Source organism: Poeciliopsis prolifica, unplaced genomic scaffold (assembly GCF_027474105.1).
Source record: "Poeciliopsis prolifica strain line A6 unplaced genomic scaffold, Auburn_PproV2 SCAFFOLD009, whole genome shotgun sequence".
Classification (NCBI taxonomy): Eukaryota; Metazoa; Chordata; class Actinopteri; order Cyprinodontiformes; family Poeciliidae; genus Poeciliopsis; species Poeciliopsis prolifica.
Genome location: NW_026562384.1, coordinates 14,003,450 through 14,025,478, shown reverse-complemented (window position 1 = coordinate 14,025,478; position 22,029 = coordinate 14,003,450). Strand labels below are relative to the sequence as shown.

General features: G+C 36.8%; 1 protein-coding gene across 2 annotated transcripts in view; it reads left to right on the top strand.

Moving 5' to 3' along the window:
• The window catches only part of cplx2b (complexin 2b), a 28,378-nt gene extending 8,527 nt beyond the window's left edge, over nucleotides 1-19,851 (top strand). For both annotated transcript variants that reach the window (XM_055034056.1, XM_055034057.1), the window contains exons 2-4: nucleotides 7,258-7,424; nucleotides 13,413-13,588; nucleotides 14,952-19,851. In XM_055034056.1, the coding sequence (XP_054890031.1) occupies nucleotides 7,394-7,424; nucleotides 13,413-13,588; nucleotides 14,952-15,146 (402 nt within the window). In that variant the 5' untranslated portion in view covers nucleotides 7,258-7,393 and the 3' untranslated portion in view covers nucleotides 15,147-19,851. The remainder of the gene's footprint in view (nucleotides 1-7,257; nucleotides 7,425-13,412; nucleotides 13,589-14,951) is intronic.
• Nucleotides 19,852-22,029: the final 2,178 nt, after the last annotated feature.

Here is a 22,029-nt window from a genome sequence, read left to right as displayed (position 1 = left end):
ATCACAGACATCCCGAGGTGTGACTATGTATTTATTGACCTGACAATCATCTTTTTGGACTGTGGGAGGAAGCCAGAGTACCCAGAGAGAACCCAATCACTTAACCAAATAAGAGAGTACTTGGTTTTTCACACAGCTTTTCCAATTGGGCATTGAAAATATTGAATATTTTTGTGCACTTGAGGCCTGGTTTACATAATAGACTGTGGTTAAGATCAGATATTTTTCAACAAGAATGGGGTGCACTTTTTCAGTGCGTATACTTTGCAGCTCAAGTATAAAAACAAAAATAAAAGTAAGTAGCCATTTTTGGGCTTTCCAATATATTTTTGACTATTTTCTCTTTGCTCTAGTTCAGATCATTTTGGGAGATGGCTTCTGGGAGCTTTATGCTTTAATCTGATTCATTTAGCACTGGAGTGGCTTCACTGCTTTGCCTTATAATTTTCCTCTCTTACTCTGAGTTTTATTCCTTGGTCTTCCTGACATTTTCATCCGCTCCATGCTTTTTTCTTTCCCATTATCTCGCTTGCATCCTTTGCCCTAATTTCTCTTTTAATTTATCCCTTCTGTCTCTCTTTCTCTCCCTCTTTTGGTCTTTCTCCTTCTTCAGTCACATGTCTGCAAGACAAATGGGTGAATGCCTCACTGGTGATATACAGCCTCCTTTCTGCACCTCCTTCGTCCGTCCCCTAAAGGGAGGAGACAGAGAGGTCTGCAGATACTTGGACTTTATCAAAAGTCGACAAAGAGATGCCTCAATTGCCAAACTTCATCATCAAGCCCCAAACCTTTCACTATTTTTTTAAACCTATTTCCCAAGAGTCATGAGGAGTATTAGTAGGGCTTTATGAAATCTGACATATTATTATCTTTAATCATGTGAACTTTATTTTAAAAAAAAAAATTATACCATGGACATATCTGGAAGCATTTTAGTTTTACAAAAAAAAGTTTTTCCACTTTTCTAAAGTGAGATGCTTGAATTCACAAAATATATTTAGAAAGAAAACATTTTTTCTGAAACAAGATAAAATAAAGAACCAACACTTTCCTTTTAAAACTTGAAATAGTTTAGATATTTTATTGAAAATAAAAATTTACCCAAGTCATTCATCAAAGATATTCAGAAGGCTATTGAGTTGGAGCGATGAAGATGGAATTGAAATTACACAGAGGCTTTTTATGGACTAAAAATAAACCCTATCTGTCTTCTGGTCCGCTAGATGACCAGTCGTTAATGAAATGGAGTAGGGTGATAAATTTAATTAATTGCTAAGATAAGAAACAGTGGAAGAAGTAAGCTAAGGGATCAAGAACTTTTATCATTTGCTTTGTGTCCATTATATCTGAAACTCTTACAAGAGAAATATTCCACCTTTACTTTTATATTTGAGAGTTTTGCAGATTAGCAGATAAAAAAACTAAAACGGGGTGATACAGTTGCAAATGATCGACATTTTTGATGAGAGCTGGTGGGAAAATATCAGCAGATGATTAAATGTCAACAAACGAACAGCTTCTACTTCTGTCAAAGGCGAACTTGTCAGCAGTGTTACATGATCTTTTGTCTTTTCTGGTTCTTTTGTCTTCATGCTGAATGGATTCACTCAGAAAATGTCACCAGCTGTTTAGTTCCACTCCATCACCAGTTGGCTTTTCGGTGACTGTCGTTGTTTTGGTTTTTTTATTAACCTTTTTAGCTTCTATGAGTTTCATGCAAATTACAGTTCCAGTTGTGAACCCGTCTATTTGTGCCTCATCACTTTATTCATTTCTATTCATAAGTAAATGAGTATTTTGCCTATTATCCACTTGAACATGTTTATATGTCTCTGCCCAATTGTTTGGCCATTTTTTATTCTTCTGTGTTTTGTTCTGTATTTTATTGGCTTTAGATTGTGTTCACAATTCATGCAGTAAAACATAAATGAATAAATGAAATAAACTGACCTACATTGGTGCCAATTTTCCTCTGGTACGAAATCATGTGATAGCCCAGGGCTGATTTAGCTGAATAGCCACTTTAATCTAATGTTTACACACTTGTTCATGCAGACATTTCACTTTGACGGAACTAATTTTCTCTTAATTGTTTGAAGAAATTCTCAAGTTCTTTTTCACTGTCATTGTCATCCTCCAGAACTGTTAAATCCACATCATATTTCTTCTTTCTATGGGCGATGGTGGCTCAGGTGGTTCAGGCACTGTAGTGTGAATTTGCTGCAACCAAATTTTGTTTTTACATGGACATACATTTGGGACAGGATGAATCTAAATTATGTCGAATTTGGTTTAGATCACATCATTTACGTAAATATTAAAAACAAGGATGTTGCAATGGCATTATGTGGAAAGTGGACATACAGCGAGGGACGCACCAAAACATCATACTATCAGACATGGTATTTGTTTTCTGTCACTTAGGAGATTTTCATGATTATTAGGTCAAAATATTTTTCAGCATGTGACTACATCTTCTCAGAGTAAAGAATCCATTCATTTCAAGAAGGCAATAAGAGCTGGGGAAAATCCTTAATGATTTTTAGGGACTTGAACATGATACAGTTGAATTGTAGATATTAGTCACTATCTTTACGTTCACAGTCGAGGTATCTTTCTACCTTTAGGTGAACATCCATTTGCAAATCTAGCGTACAGTTTCATCCAGTGCTGCTGCAAAACATGGTTAAAGTGTGAGTCTAGTAAAATTATTGGATAAAAATGGCAGTTAGGAAGAATAAAAAGATTCTAAATTTAAGTTGGTTTCCATCCATTACTGAAATGTTCAGGCGACGTCAAATTCCAGGCAGATCAAATAGGCTGCCAGCATTAAAAATTCAATCAGATCCTGCACGGAAATAGATTGTGAAGGATCATTCTTCATCTGTGATGCTGTTGTATAAATGCAGAGCCACACGAACGTCTTGTTAGGGTTTATTAAAGTCTGAAATATGTAAGCCAAAATTAGCTTTCTAACTCTGAAAATCTGTCAACATTAACCCAGGCCAAAAAAAAATTTAAGTCAAAGTCAGTGGAGCAACCTCTTTTTTTTCTGCCAGTCTGTGCTGCGGGAATAATTTGTCGGCAGGAAGTCGTATGAATAAATAATGTTTTTGAGTGCTGAGATCGCTCGTTGGCAGATCTAAGAGTGGTGCACATCGTTAGCAGGTCATCATTAATTTATCCACCAGTGTCTGTAACATTCGTCTGCAGCCTTTGGTGACTTTTGCATTGTAAATTAATTATTTTGTAAAATGAACAGAAGTGTTTCACTTCAGAGACACAAGTATTTATTGTGTAGTCACAGCCTACAGTTTGCATAAATGAGATGATTTTAACCATGAAGGAATGTTAAAATGCATTCTGAAGAATGTACGAAAGAATCAGGTTGCTACCAGTGAAGAGCTTGCTCAACAGTGGGTGGATGCAAATCCATATAAATGCATAGTGAGGACTTTTGAGCAAAAACTGTTCTACAGTATGCCAGGGACATACTGAAGTTTAGCAGGAAGTTCAAAAAGGTAGTTTGTGTGATAAATCCTCTTTTTCATCTATAGAAGAATCCTTCAAATTCATCCCAAAAGTACTGCCATGAAAAAAGATGCAATCAAAATATCCTCCAAGAACAATTTCTTCCAACAATCCAGAATAATTTTTCAACATGATGAGCCACTGGTTTATAAAAACTTTGAACATTTAGTTGGGAAACTCCCCAGAAGAGTGTTAGCTCCCCAGATAAAAATCCACCATAATATGGAGGACTATAGAAGTTATGAGAAAAAAGGATAAATGCTGTATTTTTATGAATATAATCTTTAAATGGCCGTGCAGTATAAAATTAAATAAAAACAAAACACATTTTTGCAACAGACTATTCACAAATCAATCCACAAAGTTGGCAAAAACTTTGGATGCTTTACTTTGTTTTAAAAGCTTTTTGGATTAGAGAGGAAAGTAGAGTTAACTTTGTCTACTCCTGTTCTCCTCTTCCCTTCTCGGTCTGGTTGTCAGTTTTGTATTGACAGGCTTCCTGCCAGGTATTTATCCCAGGTTCTCTACAAATGAGTTTCATTCTTTTCATGTCCCTTAAACTGAGAGACAGCAAATATTTACCGGTAATTGATCTGTGCAGATGAGTTCAGTTTGACGCTTTGTTTTGACCTTCATAAAGACCAAAAACCAAGACTGACATTGTTTTAGCTACAATAAATGTAACTTTAATTATGATACGTTATTGAAATTTATGCTATCAGCACTTCAGTAGACTTTGGAAATTTATTGAAAAGCCTTTACTTATATCTCAATATCTAATCTTTGTATGCAAACAAATTAAAGAGGGCTTTGTTTACATTTCAACCATGCATGGGCTGCACAGCCAATTGAGACAAAGTGTTAAATAATTTTATCTGATGGAATGAAATAAAAATATTTAGGAAAATCATGTGATCCATCCCTACATATCTGATTCTAAAACCAGCAGAGAAACCACGACTCTGAGAAATTTGCTTTGTTTTGTTTTGTTTTCCGTCTTTTCTTTTCTTCTCTCCTCTCCTCTTGTTCAGCTGTCATATACATGCGCTGCTAACGTATTCATGGTGCCATTCTCATCCCATCTTCAGCCGGTAAACTAGGAAACAACTTCCAATTAAATGGGTCGGATCAGTGAGCCACCCTGCCTGGCCCTGATAACATTATCCCACGTCATGCACTGCTGCCAGCGCCTGGATTATAAAATAATGATAAAGAAAATTAAGAAGAAGACCGAAGAGTGAAGGAGGGAAATGGTTTTGGAAGATGAGGCGAGGCAGGCTCATCCTCAGGCACTGTCATCGCTAATTGTATACTATATATTTGGTTCTCTGTGAATACGCAGGGTTATGTAAGATTTCAAAGCTCTTCCACTATCACCAGAACCAAAAACTTCAATATGCTGTTGAGCTTCTACAGCTTCCGGTCCAAACCTATCCGCCTACTGATAAGGCTCTTACATAACGAACTCAGTTATCCTGAGTCAGAGGCAGGTAGAAACATTTCCTGTGATAACCTGCCGAAAAATTATTATGAGGAGCAAATATATTGTTTTTTTATATATTGTTGTTTTTTTCTGCTATTGTGTTTTCTACAACTGAAATGTTATAGATTTCCCTTAGATCTTTTTTGAGATTCAAGATAGTCAAAAATTATGGTATGCCAAGCATAAGAACTGTGAATCCTTTCCTTGCTGATGCTGTTGTCCAAGAGCCTCGTCTTTCCTTTATTCTCTTACTGAGTCCTGGAGTCTGTCTCTGCAAAGATAAGAGAACTGCTCTTTTGCCAGACCACAATCACCACACAGACCATGCCATTAATGCAGAAGATAAAAGCCAGTTTACAGATGGTGGGAAGGGACAGATGAAAAATCCAGACATCTCTAAATGTAACAAGGGGAAATTATTTTTTTATATTATTTTATTTGTTTATTTTTGCCGTAATTTCCTACAGGAACATCTGGTATTTCGATTCTGCACATACAGCGTACATACAGCTGTAACATACCGCTGTAGCCAGAAAAAGACACATTTCTCTCTTATTTCATTATAACATCAAACTAAAGTTCTTCTTTTTATGCCTAACTATCAAAGTGGTGCGTGAAATGTGTAAGACAACCCAAGAACAAAACCAACAGACTCTGAGAAGGTGAGAGTGACATTCATCATAGTGAAATGAGTCCTGAACTGACAGAACTCGTTCCTCACTAAGCCAGGAACTATTACTCCAAGATTAACATCATGTTGTTATGAGGTTTTGCTGCAGGAGGGACTGGTGTACCTTAACATGAAGTGAGAATATTGAAGCAGCATCTCAGGAGATCTTGGTCACAAATATGTCCAACTGATCAATGACCCGAATCATACAGCCAAATTGGTTACAAAGTCAATGTTTTGTGTTGGCCCTAGTATAAGTCCTGCAGAAAATATATTGGAAAAAAGCAATATGAAGGAAGACTCATGATCTTGTATCAGCATACATATGCAATGCTGACATTTTCTCCCCAGACAGAAGATGCATGTTCATGCCAATTGAAATCAGGCGCTTGTAGGCCTGGAGCATTAGACACAGTTAAAAATGGATTGTTCTGCCACGTCTCCCCTGTTACCTCCCAGAATAAGCGGCCCAGTCTGCTGTCCCATATCATTTCAGCCCTATTCCATTCAGCTCTGGCAAATATTGGTGTAGCATAATGACAATGGGCAGTCGCCGAAGGGAAGATCAGGGAGCTCTGATTTAAAATAGAATGCTGTTCTGGTTCACTAAGTGTTATAAAGTTGGAGGATTTCATCCTGGTTGACATTGGTGGAGGAGAGCCAATATTTAACAGGGCAACATTAAATGCATATACAGGAACATATTTAGGCTGTAATTGCTGAAATGCCATAGTCAAAAGGATTAGAAACCATGTGAAAAATACTACTAACTAAGCCAATTTTGCATTATGGTTTTAACTTGGGATATACTAAAAAAATACTTTTTTTGAGTATCAGAGTTAAAGGGACTGAATAACAGTACTTTGTGTTAACATACCACAAAAAATCCCAACAAACTAAGCTATAAGGGGCAGTAATAATTATTCACAGCACAGCATTCTGTAGCTCAAAAAACTAATGTTTTTATTTAACAAAATAAGCTTTCTACTACATAGCTATATGTTTAGGTGGATACAAATCATTTTTCTGTTCCAGTCAAGTAATAATATTTCTAGCTCTACATTTTATTCCTGTGTTTTGTTTTTCTTTTGAGACTGCAAGTTTAAATAAGTCAGGATTTTAAATCAACTCAAAAATGTGGCCATTGATTCGCAGGTGTAGAACTTTATTGTCCAGGTTTAATTAGTATTTTATATGTGTGTTTATATGTGTGGCTTGACTTGCAATGGTTTTCTCTTACAAATTATGTGATCCAGATGAATGAAGTAATCATAGCACTAATCTTCCATGAAATATTTATTCTGGTTTGTCAGAATGTGATGACTGATGTGTTTGGATTCAAGTACAGAAAGAGGCCTCAGTATTGATTCATGCTCTTCCGAGAATGGGATTCCTGCCACAGAGGGAATTGGACAGATCTCATTATCTGTCCAATACTTGTACATTTCCCTCACAGAGGCAAAAATGTCAGTGTTTAAAGCTCATGTAATGTGTGTAAATTGAAGCTATATGACTTCATTGTGTTCTTTGATTTTTTATTTTATTTTATTTTATTGTTTTTGCCTTGCAGAGAGTTGTTTGACATTACAACACAAGAAGAAAAACGTAAAGACGACTGGACCAACAAGATATCTTCAAGTTTGGTGGTTACATGCTTGGTGTTCTTTGACTTAGAGGAAAAACTACTCTACCAAGCAACAGGAAACATGGATTTTGTAATGAAGCAAGCGTTGGGTGGTGAGTATGTGACTACAATCTCAATGCTCCTCTGCTCTAAACATTTTTAGTTAAGAAATAATTGCCAAAGAACCAGAAACTCTCCTGCAGACTCCACTGAAAACTATACAGTAATATTGTCCAGTGCTTTAAAAAAAGAAAAAAACTCATGTGATCATTGTTTTTGTTTCTGTAGTTATCAGTGCTGAGCATGCCACATTGCTAATAATTTTGCTATTCATCTAATTATTCAAATTAAAGACATTCCACCTTCAAGTAGAAAGTTGCTACAGAAAAATTTAAACGACAAGACATTCAGAATCCTAGTATGAAAGGTTGAGAGAGAACAAAAACTGGGATAATGGTTTAATCCAGGTGAGTGAAAGAAAAGCTGGAATGAGTGACAATGGAGTGAAAATTCAAGTGACTCTAGGGTGCCTGCCAGGGAGAAACCCTCACCTGAAAAACCTAAAAGTGCACAAGTACAGATTGACAAACTTTAAAAAAAACGCTACACAGTGGAACAAACTCCAAACAAACACATGAAAAGCCTGAAGTACAGAACAACTAGTGACAGACTGTGAAAAAATAATTCTGATTCGTCCAGCCTTGAAACAAAGGTGAGATCTTCTCAGTGTTTTTATGTTTTGATTCTTTCAGAAGACCAAACAATCATAATGGATCTGCTGACAAGAACTAGTCTTGAAAAATGCACTGCTTGACTCAATAACGTTTAACAGCATAAAAGTCTTTCCTGGCTGTGGTTTTTCTTTTATAGATTACAATCGTAATCTTGTTCTGCTTCAAACCCGTTGGCCTCCACGTCTCTTCTCATTCACTGAAAGCAACATAAAGACGTCAGTCTAAATCTTCTTGTAAGTCAAGGGCCCCCAGGCCCAGAGGTCATGCCTCTTTAAATCTTTCCCCTCATCTACTTTCATCAGTTCAATGACCACCAAGCCACAACAAAATGAGATTTATTCCTTTGCAGCTCAGCTTGCCCTTCGCCTCCATCCTTCGGTCCGGCTCCCGTTAATTTATCCTCACTGCTCTTGCCCTGTTGTCCCGCAGTTTTTCCCTTTCTCCTCCTCTTTTAATCCAATCTAGTAATCTTCATGCTATTTTGTATCTCTCTTTACTCAACATTTGTTCTCTTAATTCTTCCTCTTTTGACTTTTACTCGTCTGTTTTCCACTTTTCAGCTGTGCATGGAGCTGATGTAGCTGATGTTAAGATTCAAGAAGCTTCATTGATTTGGAGGAGACAATATGAATCTGCCATATTAGCACCCTGCTATCACTTTTAATACTTTCTCCACATGTAATGTGACATTTATGAATACAAATTGAACAAATTTGATGGAACACATAGAGAAACTTTGAAGGAAAATTTAACTCACTTAAGTTGTTTTTCTGCAGTTCACTTTAAACTTTGTTGGAGGACCTCAGGTTTAGTCAAAGATATCTATGCCTCTGACTGACTTCACCTATCAGGCTGAGGTATAAAAATCACCTCCCCGCCCTTGTTTTATTTTATTGTGTTTCTTATTTGTGCTAAGTTTAACTAAAGAAAGAGATTTCGCTTTGATCAAGATGAAGAAATATTAATGTATTGAAGTCTGATAATAATTCACATGAAGGGTTGAAAGCAACATTTCCGGTGTTCATTCTGCTGTCAGTTCTGTTTCAGACTCCAACATCCTGCTTTTCCTTCCTTTATCAGAAAATCAAACCTGTGACGTCATCGTCTTTTCTCATAAAGAAGCTGAACTGAAAGATAAGGAGGAGATAATAACTACAGTGTTAGGCCGTTCGAACCAGGCAGCGTCCAGCCTTCTATTTCATTTCCTGTGCAGGTGTGAGAAAGATGAACAAGTGAGGGTTCAGTGATAACCTGCGGCTAAAAGGCAGTTTAATCAAAGGCTCTCAGACCCGGACAGTTTGTGCTGCTCAGTAGCACTTTGGTATGGATGTGTTAGGTTTCTATGTGAGGATCAAGCAGGTGTTAGTGCTACAAAACAAACAGGATTATGCCAGCTGATGTATGGTGCAGGGTTTTCGCCTCTCTTCTGACTTATGAGGGTGTAATTTGGAAGTAGAGGTGATCCATTATTTAAATTAGCTCAATTTTTCAAACCCTTCCACCCCTGCAGCGCTGCAATCCATCTGACTGGCTGGAGGAGGAGTCAGCGGTGCACGCCTCATCTATCCGACTTCAACTCTCTTCTTTCACCCCTCATACTTTCCAACTTTGTTTGCACCTCTTTATCGTAGCTACAAGGTGTTAAAATGTGACGTGGAAGAAAAATTATTCTTTTTTATTTTGACATTTCCATAGATGTGCATTACCTTCATTTACCTTCATCTATATTCCTACCAATTCTGTTTGTTTTTTTTCTCTGTCTGCAGAAAAAATGTACCTCCATAGGATGGTGCTGCCGCCTCAATGTTTCCCCACGTTTGGAGTGATGTACACAGTTAATTTTCCATACACATACTTTTTGTATTCAGGACATTGTCTCCAAATACATTATCTGCCAAACAGACACTACTTTTAAACCTAGAGCTTTCAAGCTTTCATGCACTAAACTCCTTCTGGTAGAAAAGCACAAATGAATTAGAATGCTAAATACACAAAACAATTAGATGTATCAAAACAAAACATAAGCTTTGTGTACAACATAGAAATCTGTGAGTTTATTTAGAGAGCCAAATTAAAACTGGTCAAAGACTGGATAGGGCCAAGAAAATGCAAGGAAAGAAAAAAAGGACAAGAAGGAAAAAAGACTGGATTCCTACTGAAGGAAGAAAAAGAACATGAAGACTATATGATGAAGTTAGGACTGAAATATCTTATTAAAGTGAGATTCAAGAAAAAAACACAAGAGAGTAAGGTTTAGAGCAGAAAAGGACAAATAGGACAGAAGAAGATAACATCTGGATCGAAATGGTCAAAGGACATCTCAAGAGACAACACTGACATTACGAAGCCCAATAAATCTAACATATACAGTGTTTTCCTTCAGTAATGTCTCAAGATCATTTTGAGACTAAAGGGTTGTTTCTAACATTTCTTCTCTCTATTTGTTCCTCTTTAGTACTTCAGTCATATTAAGTATAGCTGTTTGTGAATCACATGGACATTTTTCTCCAAGGGTTTACTCTCTCCTCTAAATACTAACACAAGGACACTTATCTGTATATTTTATTCTGTGCTCTGTATTCTAAGATTTTGACTTTAATGTTTCTCTCTTTTTGAATTCTAAGGTAGCTTCAAAAGAAATATTTATTTTTAAAAAAATGCTGAGATTTAATTTTATGGAAAATGAAGAAAGTGAAATAGATTACATCCTTAATACAAAGGTGTTTGCAAACATGCCTTCACTTATTTGAGTGTTTTAACACATTGAAGCACCCACATCAGGCAGCCTGACCTTAACCCGACTCCCCAGTGAGTCCACTGGAACATTTCACTGCCCCTTCCTCCCACCAGCTGAGTGCTAATTTGTCAATCTCAAGTTTGCTGCAAACACACTGCGCTGCAGGGCCATTAGGGCCTCTGCATGGGTCTGCTGCTGAGCGACAGGACCTGCCTCCCTTCAGCTCACTCATCCCAGAGGGTGTGCTTCAAGTCATGTATGACGGCTTCGAGGAACAGTTTGCTCCAGATTGTTCTGCTTCTTCTGCTGTGCCTTATTAGGCCCCAGTTTTAGTATAGCACTGTTTCATAGACATAAATAAACCTAAGTCTGTTATTTTTTAAAGATTTTTTTTGACGCTAGCAGACAGGAGGTAGATATGCAGCAAAGATCTGAAGGTCGGAAATCGAACCCAGAACGGATGTATCGAGGACTATACTTCTCTATTTCTTCCACTACACAATACAATGTTCCAAAACCTTGTTTTGGGACATTGCATGATAAAAATATGCAGTGATGATAAACAGAAACAAGAACATTCTCCTCTGATCTAGACCAGTTCTGATCTAATGCTGAGACTTAAGATCATGTTCATTTGTCATCTCTTAGCCCATAATTCAACTGCTTGGAAATTTTGGGATTTGGCTGGACCATTGAAACACTGTGGATATTTTATTCTTTAATTGTTATGTTTATGATTTGTTGATTTGTTTTGGGTCAGTTGAGCCCCTCCGGACGCCCCCCAATTACTTGCTACCCCACTGACTCACGTTTTGAGTTCAAACAAACCTCAATTTTATTTCAAACAAGATGTACATGTAAACCCCAATACATCTCCACTGGCTTCATCTTCCCAACCCTATAAAAATACTCTGGAGGCGCCATTGTTTCAGATCATTGTCCTGTTGATGGCCCAGTTTGGTTTGGGTCAAGCTTCAGCAGTCAAAAAGATGGCCTCACATTTCGCTCATAAATATTTTGCTGTACAGAGTTTGAGCTCGACTCAAAAACATCAAGGTGACGAGTTCCTGCGGCTGCAAAACGAGCGCAAATCATGATCGCTCCACCACCGTGCCTCATATGTGGTGTTTGTCCTGATACGCTACACCCATGGTACTCTGCATTAAATTCAGACATCTCTTCACTATGGTTTTATCTTTCCATGTGGTTTATGTAGCTCAAACTTTCCAAAACTATTTTTTACCAAAAAAATTGTTTTTCTGCTTTCCTAAAGTGTGAACTGTTAATTATTTTAAGTACAAAATCTCCCACCTGTTAATGTCTATTTTTAGTGAGTAGTAAAAGCATAGTGGTGTCCTGGTTGGCTTCACACAAATAGGATTTCCAAATTTCCTGCTACCTTAACAGTGTGACAATGTCATTGTCCTGTGTGAAGGTCAGTTCATGTTTTAAGTATAATCTCCTACATCACGACATCATGATTAACAAGGGCAAAACAATATAAGAAATGGAAAACATACATAACATGACCTAAAATCATTCAGTTTCCAGTTGGCATGCAGCATTACCAGATTTGTTGCAGAAAACAGATTTCCCTCTGGTGTTTCCCGACTTCGTTCTTGCTTTTCTTCAAATGAACAATCTCAGGTGTCAAACACACAGAATCTGTTTTCAGGTTCTGGTCTAACAAAGGGGTTTCTCGGAAAAGCAGGCCACCAGCCAGGCCGTCCTTACACCAGCGCCCGAGAGGCAGATCAATACTCAGATGAAGTTTTCTCTCTACTGGACAATCCATAATTCATACACTCTCAGGTGGTCCTGTATTTGCTATTGATCGGACTGAGGTAATAACAGCATTACTGATTTGTTGCTTTGATGTTTGGGGAGCGTCTTTTCTAAAAAAACAATTTAAAAAAATGAAGAAATTATCTGGTTTTAAGAATAAATGCAGAAAAAAGCCTAATATGACATAATCCTGAGGTGTCTCTCTCAAGGAAATTTAAACCGATGTGTGGTCAGCCTGCACTGATATAAGCTGGCACAAATCATAAACGTTTGGAAGAGCTTTTTAATCTCTAATAATTTCAAGGTTCGTCACTATTTCCAAGCTTTAGATTATGGTGAATGACTTTTTTTTTAAAAGAACTTTTTTGAAAATCAAACCTTTTCCGCTTTGCTATTTACCTTTCACTCTTATTACAAACCATCACTCTTTGTGTGAATAATCCACAACTCCATGTAGAGAAATGCTGACGTTTTAATATATTGGCTACGTAACATGAAGCAGAAGTTGAAACTTGTAATTCATGATCAGTGTGGTGCCAGAATGTTTACACACAGGTAGGTGGGACAGATGGCCGACACCGGACGGAAGAATGTGTACATGGCCTCATTTGTTCTCTGAAAATCGTCCAGCTGGCTCTTCTTCTGTCTTGTTTATGAGACATCTTAAGGATCTGCAGTTCATCCAATCACAACATTTTTTTTTTTAATATATAATATATGGTGACTTTCTCTTTTTTAAATGCAGAATAATCTCAGAAAAACTGTCATTTACACAATTTGAGTTCTTGTTTGTTTGATTGTTGGGATCCTTGTTAACCACATATGTTTGCCTGACCTCGGTCCAGGGGCCACCAAGGACATGGGTAAGATGCTCGGCGGGGAGGAAGAGAAGGATCCGGATGCAGCTAAGAAAGAAGAGGAGCGACAGGAGGCGCTGAGGCAACAGGAGGAGGAGAGAAAGGCCAAACATGCCCGAATGGAGGCAGAGAGGGAAAAAGTACGACAGACCATCAGGGACAAGGTAAATATTTATAAATCATCATGAGAAAAGATATTAAATTTGACCATCTCTGTCAAGAAAGATGAATTTAAATGGTGCGAATATTCTCCCTTCTAAGCAAACTTTCTTACAATATTTTACTGTGGTCAATATTTAGCTACTCTAGTCCTGACAACAAAATATGCAGTGATGATAAACAGAAATGAGAACATTCTCCTCTGATCTAGGACAGCTTATTTTCTGAAAGGCTTTGTTTTAGCCTCATTTTCTTCATCTTTGTTGCAGCGTTCTGCTTTTATGACCAAGTGGAAGAGCTTCAGTCTTTAGCTCATTTGATCAAAAATACCTCACTCTGATCAACGCCGCTTAGAGCCAAAAATACTTCCAGCAGTCCAAACTACAGAAGACCAGCTTCTTATTTATATTATTAGAGATGCCACAAGAGCTACAGCAAAGCTGTTTTTGGTGCTTTATAGTGATGAAATCTTTTTATACGCTACAGTAATCAAATTGGGCTTTTTTTCAAGTCATCCTTTTCCCCTGCTCAACTGATTATTGATGCAGAGGACGTATTTTAGGCATTGTGGGACGTTTGTGTTTCGGTTTGCAAAGCCTATGATAACGTTTGTTAGAGCGTGCTTGAGATGGGTTGTTATTTCAAATGGCTTCAAAACATTACCATTTCAACCTGAAGTTTTGTTGCATCTGACAAAAATTCAGCTCCTTACTTTCTCCTGACATGTTTATAGAATCCACTTCTTTGACAGACTCTTTTCTTTGAAACTATCTTCAAAGTTTTCAGCTTTTGAAATTGAATTTAGATTATTTTTTTTCTGGACTCATACCACTTATTTAAAGTTAGATATGTCAAAAATGTAATAAATTCAGTCATGCTTGATGCCATCCAATCAAAAGAGTGTTTAAACTCTATCCGAAGCATTTTTGCTGAAATCTTTTGCTTGAAATGGTTTCTTTGTGAAATAAGAAAATGTGCATGCTTTGCGTTTTTGTGCATTAGAAATGGTCATGTTTATTAAACTCTCTTGTCACCTTCATGTCAAGCAGCTGTATCACCCTGCAAAAATGTGTTCATGGTCTTTCTTATGTTTTAATTAACAATGAAATATTTGCTTGTTTAAATAAAACAAACAATTAGCTTATTCTCCACAACTTTATTAGTGTCATTTATGCTTTTCTTGAATGAAGTTCTTTTTTTTATATTATTTCCAACCAATCTTTTGTGATATATTGTAATCCCAAAGGAGAAAATCAAATATAATTTAATTCTCTTGCACAAGCTACGAGGTGAACAAAAACACTTAAATAGAATTAGGATTAATTTTCTCTGTCTTCCTCTTCCCACACCTGTTTTTCTGCCTGCCAGTACGGCTTGAAAAAGAAAGAGGAAAAGGAGGCGGAGGAGAAAGCAGCCATGGAGCAGGCATGTGAGGGATCACTGACACGCCCAAAGAAGGCAATCCCTAGAGGCTGCGGAGATGACGAAGAGGATGAGGAGAGCATTCTCGACACCGTCCTTAAGTACCTTCCCGGACCTCTACAGGATATGTTCAAGAAGTAAAACAGAAAAACAAAGCGAATCAAACGAACCCTAAATTTAGGGTCCGTTCTGGCCTGGGGCCAGGCTGCAGGGCAATGGGGAAGCAGGGATCTTTGTGTCGGAGATTATATGTCAAATGGCTTTGATTCTAGATGTTTGAGTTTCAAAATTCGTCAGGAGCAAAAAGGATCTGGGAGGGGGCGGGGTTTTCTCAAACTTTTAGAGGCTGCACACTGCCTTTGTAGAGACCTTTTACTTCTTTCTTTTCTACTCTTCAAAGATTTCATTATTTGAAGTTTTGGTTTTTCCTGCATTATTCTCTCAACTGCCAAGTAGTGCATGTTTTATCCTTTTCTTACTTTTATGGTGTATTGATTTAGACTGAAGCATTCGTCACATTCCTTTAATGGACAACAACATTCCACAGTGCACACATTTTCAAAGAGCACTGCCGCCACGTTTTCCAGCAAGCTTCAGTCACCATAGTGGGCGTTTTCTACTTTTACAAGCCTAAAGAAGGCCTTTTAATGACATTTGCTACATTAGAAACGTTTTTAGGACACGTGCCTTCATATCATCTCCTCTTTCAGAGGAAGTCGTAAGTGAGGGATTAATTTGTGAGTCAATGTAGTTGTTCAAAGACAGTTTTGGGAATGATCTATTTTGTGTTAAAATAGCACTATTTTTCGCACAAAGGTGTTCAGGAAATCCTTCAAGAGGCCGTTTTGTTTTACAAATAAATTGCCAACAGCTTATTAGACTGCCACCAAGTAAAAAAAAAATGTTAAGCAGGCAAGAAAATAGAAAATTTTATATTCAAGCAGATCTTCCATAACCCTTTGAATAATTTTAATTTAGTCTGTATGACAGATGGAAAAGATATAAACAAAGTTAGCAGTCTGATTGACTTAGACAATCAAACAACTCAACCCTGAAATGCTTGGGAGTTTCTCTTACTCCTGTGGTTGATAAATGTTTTCTCATTTAGATCACAAACTCATATTTTATTACACCTTTTCATTATTATATTTTAATGGATATTACTTATCAGACAATGATTGAAAGTACTGTTTCTTCTATTTTGTTAACGGGCTGCAAAAATTTATTTCAGTGCAACTAAGATTGTTATTTTTCGATGTTCACCTCAAGTGAAGCTCATCGACATCAAGACCAAAGAAATCCTGGTGAGATCTCTCTGTTTCTTTCGTCGCCACCAGTTTGCTTGCTGGTGAAAAACTCTACCATACTGCGTAGAAAACAAAAGTTTAGGCCAAGCCGGAGAGGGACGGGTGTGTGAGCTGTTGCACCTCACTGCCTGAAGAGCTGATAGTACTTCACTTTCCTGCATCTTTTAGTCCAACAACAAAAAACAACTATAGTGATTCGTCACGTCGTATTTGAGTAGATGTACTGTGATTGAGCAAACATCTCTAGTGAAAGTACTTGAATATATGGACGTTCATGGGTAAAACAAAGCATGTTGGTCATTCCTAAACAACCTGATGGCGAGTCAGTGGTTAGTTATGCAGCGTGTGTGATTAATACATTGTTCCAATGTAAATAAATTTAGAGATTAATAGGACTGATGATAAAGCTGCACACTGTAAAACCTGTTCCTTTATTTTACTCATTTTATAGCACAGATAGGACTTTTCACTAGACAAAGCCATATTGTTTAGACTGCAATAATTACTTAAAATGATTAAAAAAAACAGTATATTTCAACATTGAAGCTGTCTGTTTGTTTTCTGTTATAAAATTAGACAAAATGTTTGTTTGTATATCTTCACCACTATCTTGTATACTTCATGTATACGCAAGAAAAATATATGGAAAAAAGAATCCATTGTTAGAAGCGTCTCTGTATTATTATATGTGAACTGTAAGTGTGTGCGTGTTTATATGTGTGTCTTTCTACATGTCTGTGATGTGAGACAATGTTGTTGATTCACATAGTCCTTGTTTAAAACTGTAAATGTGTCTTTGAGCTATAATGTGCAAAGGAAGAAGTTGATTTTGTCTCCTAGTTGTGCCATGCCTGAAGAAAAAAAAAAGATACTCAACACATTCCTTTTAGATATTGAGCATGCAAGTGTTTGGTAGAGACAAGAAAAAACCGAATGTCACACACAAAGAAATATATGTGTTTAATCTTGAGCTGCTGTTTCTGTAGGAGTCTCTAGGCAACAGAATCTGTGCATTGGATCCAGAAAATGAGCTCTATCTGTGGCTTGAGGAGTCTTTCATGTTTTTTGCTTTCTGAGTTGAACAAGTGGAGGCTTCATTGTTTGTAGTTTTTGGATGTGAAGCAAATATAAAGGCATTGAGAGCAGGAAATAATTCATGTGATTTCCAAAACACACTGCCCCTTTTTGCTCCCTAATTTGAAAAAGACCAAACCATTTCCACTGCGAAACTGGTCCAAGTCCCTCCTTAAGCACCAGTTCTTGCCACTTCCCCTCCCACGATTTGGGCTGTGGCCTGAATAAACTGGTGCTTTCTTGTCTGAAATTTAAAACCAGCGGATGTGGAAGGAATGAGATCAACAAACAAGCACAATTTAATGAGCACCATTTTCTAAACTTGTCTAATTAAGGACCAAAGAACAAATTTATAATTAACAATGTGGGCTAGGATTGGAATCACTAACTGTCTCTGATCTTCCAGCCTTTTAAATTTAAATCCAAAATTATTCATAACCCTGGCAGATTTAAAATTCTAATCATATTTGTCCAACTAAGAAGTCCGTTTCTGTTAAGAAGTGAGATGGGCATTTTTTTAAAAATAATGAAAAAGTAAAATGGGTATCAGTTAAGAAAATATTTTTAAAAAATAATAAATTATAATTGCTGACCAGCAGTTTGTATATTTTCACTGGTCTTTGAGATCCAGGATTTGAGGTTGAAACACCTCTTTACCATCACCCTAATGTTTAGTTCCCTTCACAGATTCTCAGGCTGCACTTACCAGAAGAGTGTGCCAGGATTTTCCAAATGTTCTCTACCCCTACCCAAATTTAAAGTTGATTAATACTTTTTTCATCAGCAGTGGAGTCTTGCGTGGTCAAAGTACAAAAAGGACCATTGTAACTGAGTGCTGTCATTGGTTTGATGGAAAATTACACCTAACGTTTTTTCTAAAGCTCTCATCAAATGTTGATGGGCTGTTTAGACTCCTCTGTCAAAAAAAATCTATGCTTGTGTAAAGTGTTTGTAATCAGAAAGGTTGTTACAGGCCAAACGTTTGAACTAAGAGCAAATATATGATGCATTTCTTCAAATGCCTTGATTATTTGGGTTATTGCCAACATCTTGTGAAAAATGAAAGCCAACAGGCCAGTTGCAAATATATTCACTGAAAACAAACATTAAACATGTGTTCAACGCTTTTGTTTTATTTAATGCATCTCACTTTCACTGGCTAATCTGAGGATAATCCCCTGCATTAATTACTTCCAAGCAAAGATTCCTTAAATATATTGTGCTTCAAAGGACAGGCCCCTCTCACCGGCTGTACTTGGAAAACATTAAATGCACCTACACATGGGAGCTACCAAAAAGAGATTTGACTAGCATTTGTCATTGGCCCTTTGTGGAAACAACAGCCATACATTGTCTGTATGTGACATGGTCTCTCGGCGGGACTCATCTCAAGGCGTCACGATATGTGAACTGTCTTTGAAAAGGGCTACTTCCACGTTGTTAATGTGAGGTTAGTGTGGCATTTCTGTTGCATCTGTGCTTGTCCTCAACTCATCCTACGACATAAGATACATAAAAACCAATGAGTAGTTTTAATGCCATTTTTTTTATGGTTAGAAAAAAAGACAGTATAGAAAACATTTGTGTTTTATTAGGACAGAACCATATTTGGAAGTGTGAGCGATAAAAGATTTCTGACAGGACAGGAAATGAAGCCCAGATACATCAGCTTCCTTCTGATGTTCCTCTTTAAGATCCTAAATGTTGATGTAATTAGTAGCGGGAAAAGCATAAACAAAAAGACTGGATTGTCAAAGCATGTTCTGTTGTCAGGAGCCCCAGAAACAAACATTTAAAAACATCAGTTCATCTTCTTCTATTCAAAAACAGTGAAATTAGTGAACATTTTTGTAGAGTGAAGAAAAATCTTCAAACAAGGTTTAGCTTTTATGGAAGATATTTTATTTCTAACATTTTGATATGAACTTACTGCCCTGCTGAATCCTGCCAGTGATTGTCATGTTTACTCTCCCTGTAAGGACAGGAGACATTCTGATAAACACTTGAGCAACTTTGAACACATCTTAGTCTTTGTTGCCATTTGCACTAGAATATGTTCATATTCTTATACTGATTAATTTATTGGCATCTGCAAATCACTCTTGCTTTTAGCGTCTGCAAATGAAGAAGGCGAAAAAGAGAGGAAGTGAGCAGCTTTTTAAAACTTTAAACTGGTGATGTACGTCCAGTTCAAAATACTTAAACATAAATCCCTGAATGTTGTTGATTTGAACTTTCTCTTCAGTTCTTTATTTGTTATTCGGGGTGAAAATTATTCCAGGGTGAAGAATGTAAAATAAGAGTATACTGTGTTTTTTCTTTCAATTTATTTTCTTAAATGCATGTCATGTACTCAGTGTGGAGCCCAATCACTGTAAACGGCATCATCAATGTAACTGAATCATTCTTTTTGGAAACTAAATGCATTAAACAAATAAAAAAGAAGAAGGTTTATAAAAATCTAATGATCTTCCTATGACTCTGAATACTTCCTTGCATTTGTTCTTTATTTATTCAAAAATAATCTGAAATCTGAAGAACCTGTTTAATACCTTTTGCAAATATTAAAAGTACTTACAGATATGTCTGAAGAATCACTCCAGATGCTGTCAGATTGCCTCTTTAATGTTGCATGGAGGATTTTGTTCGTACATGGTGGACTGATGGTGGGCCGAATTAAAAATAGGAACCTAAAATTGATTTCCAGCTATCAAGAGATGATACTTTCCTGTCTGCCTGGAAAGGTTTGCTCTAACAAACTTCAACCACTGCTGAGCCTCTGATTCAGGGGGAGCTTGGCAGCTTTTCTTAGTGGCACAAAGTCTTGGTAGTGGAAATGTGCATCAGATCTTTACTTCAGCGATTGGGTCTGCATGATTTGTGGTTCTGAAGAAAGCGTATGACCATGCCCCCAATGCATTTTGTTTTCTGCTGCAGTAGGAATTGGGGATTCTGGAGATACTCTTACTGGTACCTAACCATCATATACTGAAAGAAAGAGCTGCAAGTGAAAACAGCTGAGTTTGAATGTTAAAATTCATCAGTACTTAGAAATGAAACTGTTTTTTTTTTATTAGTAGAAGTGAACCATTATAGTTTTACATACTACTAGTTTGGTCTGCATTATTTTTTCTTTAATAAACATAAACTCAAATTTGGAAACTAATTTGATGATCTGAAATAAACAAGTGTGACAAACAAAAACAAATAATAAAGAAATCTGAAAGGGTCACATACTGGACAGCATTACACAAACTAAATGCATACACATTCAAAAACAAATTACTAATAATGAAGGCCCATTTATGAAATGTTGCCGTTTCCTTTCTCTTCAAGTTCTACCTCTGTGTCTCATCTGATGTACTTCTGAAATGTATTCATTCAATAATAATTTCTCTGCATTTCTCCAGGTTATAAAGCAGAATGACTGCATTAGCTGCCAAAAACAGCCAGCAGATTGCTTCTATCAAGTAGTTAGACTTTAATCTGTGTTTTTGTTTCATTGCCTAATTTGTACAGTCATAAAGAAGTTCAATTACAAAGTTATGAATTATAAAAGTTTAGATTTTTAGTTTGTGTATTTTGGTCTTACAATATTGAATATGGACAGTATTACTAAAGAGAGATTGATCAGCCAACTGGAAGTAAAGTACTGAAAATTTATTGGACAACAGGTGACAAATTATTGCCGTTTGGGAATATAAGCAGATTGTAATATATTATTTTAGTGTTTCCTTTGTTTTGATTTTAAGTAAATTACACTGTGAAATTATGTTTACCGTTAATCACACTCTTTCTAATTATATTCATCGAAAAGGACATATTCAGTAAGTAATCCAATTTTGTTCTCACAGTTTTTTCGTTCCCATATACTTTTTCTGTATTGCACCAGCACTGACCTGCTGCTGTCCAGTAATTCCTTCCTTCCCCTCATGGCGCTGCCGCCGCCTCCGTAAGTGTTTTGTAACGGATGAGTTACCAGCAGTGATTTGCTCTTTTACAGTCTTGTTAATCCTATATGAAAGACTTGCTGACAGATTAGTGTGTGTGGGTTGTTTCAGTCTAAAAGTCTTTCCTTATTTAAGAGCTTTGAATGACAGAAAACCCAGAAGTGGTGGGGGGGAAAAGAAAGAGTGTGGGAGATTAGCTGCTTTATTTCTGCCGTTACTCATATTGAACTGAAAAATTTTAACTCCCAGCATTAAAGGTTGCATAATCATGTGTGTGCTGCACACATGTGGGCTTTCTCAACCTATTTTCTGTGTGCATGTGTCTGTATCACCACAGTTTATGCTCAAAGCTTGAAAACAAACAGCAAAGGCAGAAAATGGGTTGAGTTTAAATAATGCAACCACCAGATTTTGAAGAAAAAAGGCAGAAAAAACTCTGACCCATGAGAAAACATTATGCAATTTTTAAAGATAAATGGAAAACTTGGACAAAGGCAAACAGTAAGATGTACAAACAACAAGAATACTAACAAAACAAAGGGAAACACTAATTGAGTTACAACTTCATAAATCAGAATATTAGCTTGCTTATTCTTGCAAGCAGAGGTGCGTAAAATACTCACAAATTTTCTCAAGTAAGAGTTGCACTACTTCAACATATTTTTGCTCAAATAAAACTAAAAGTAGCTGCTC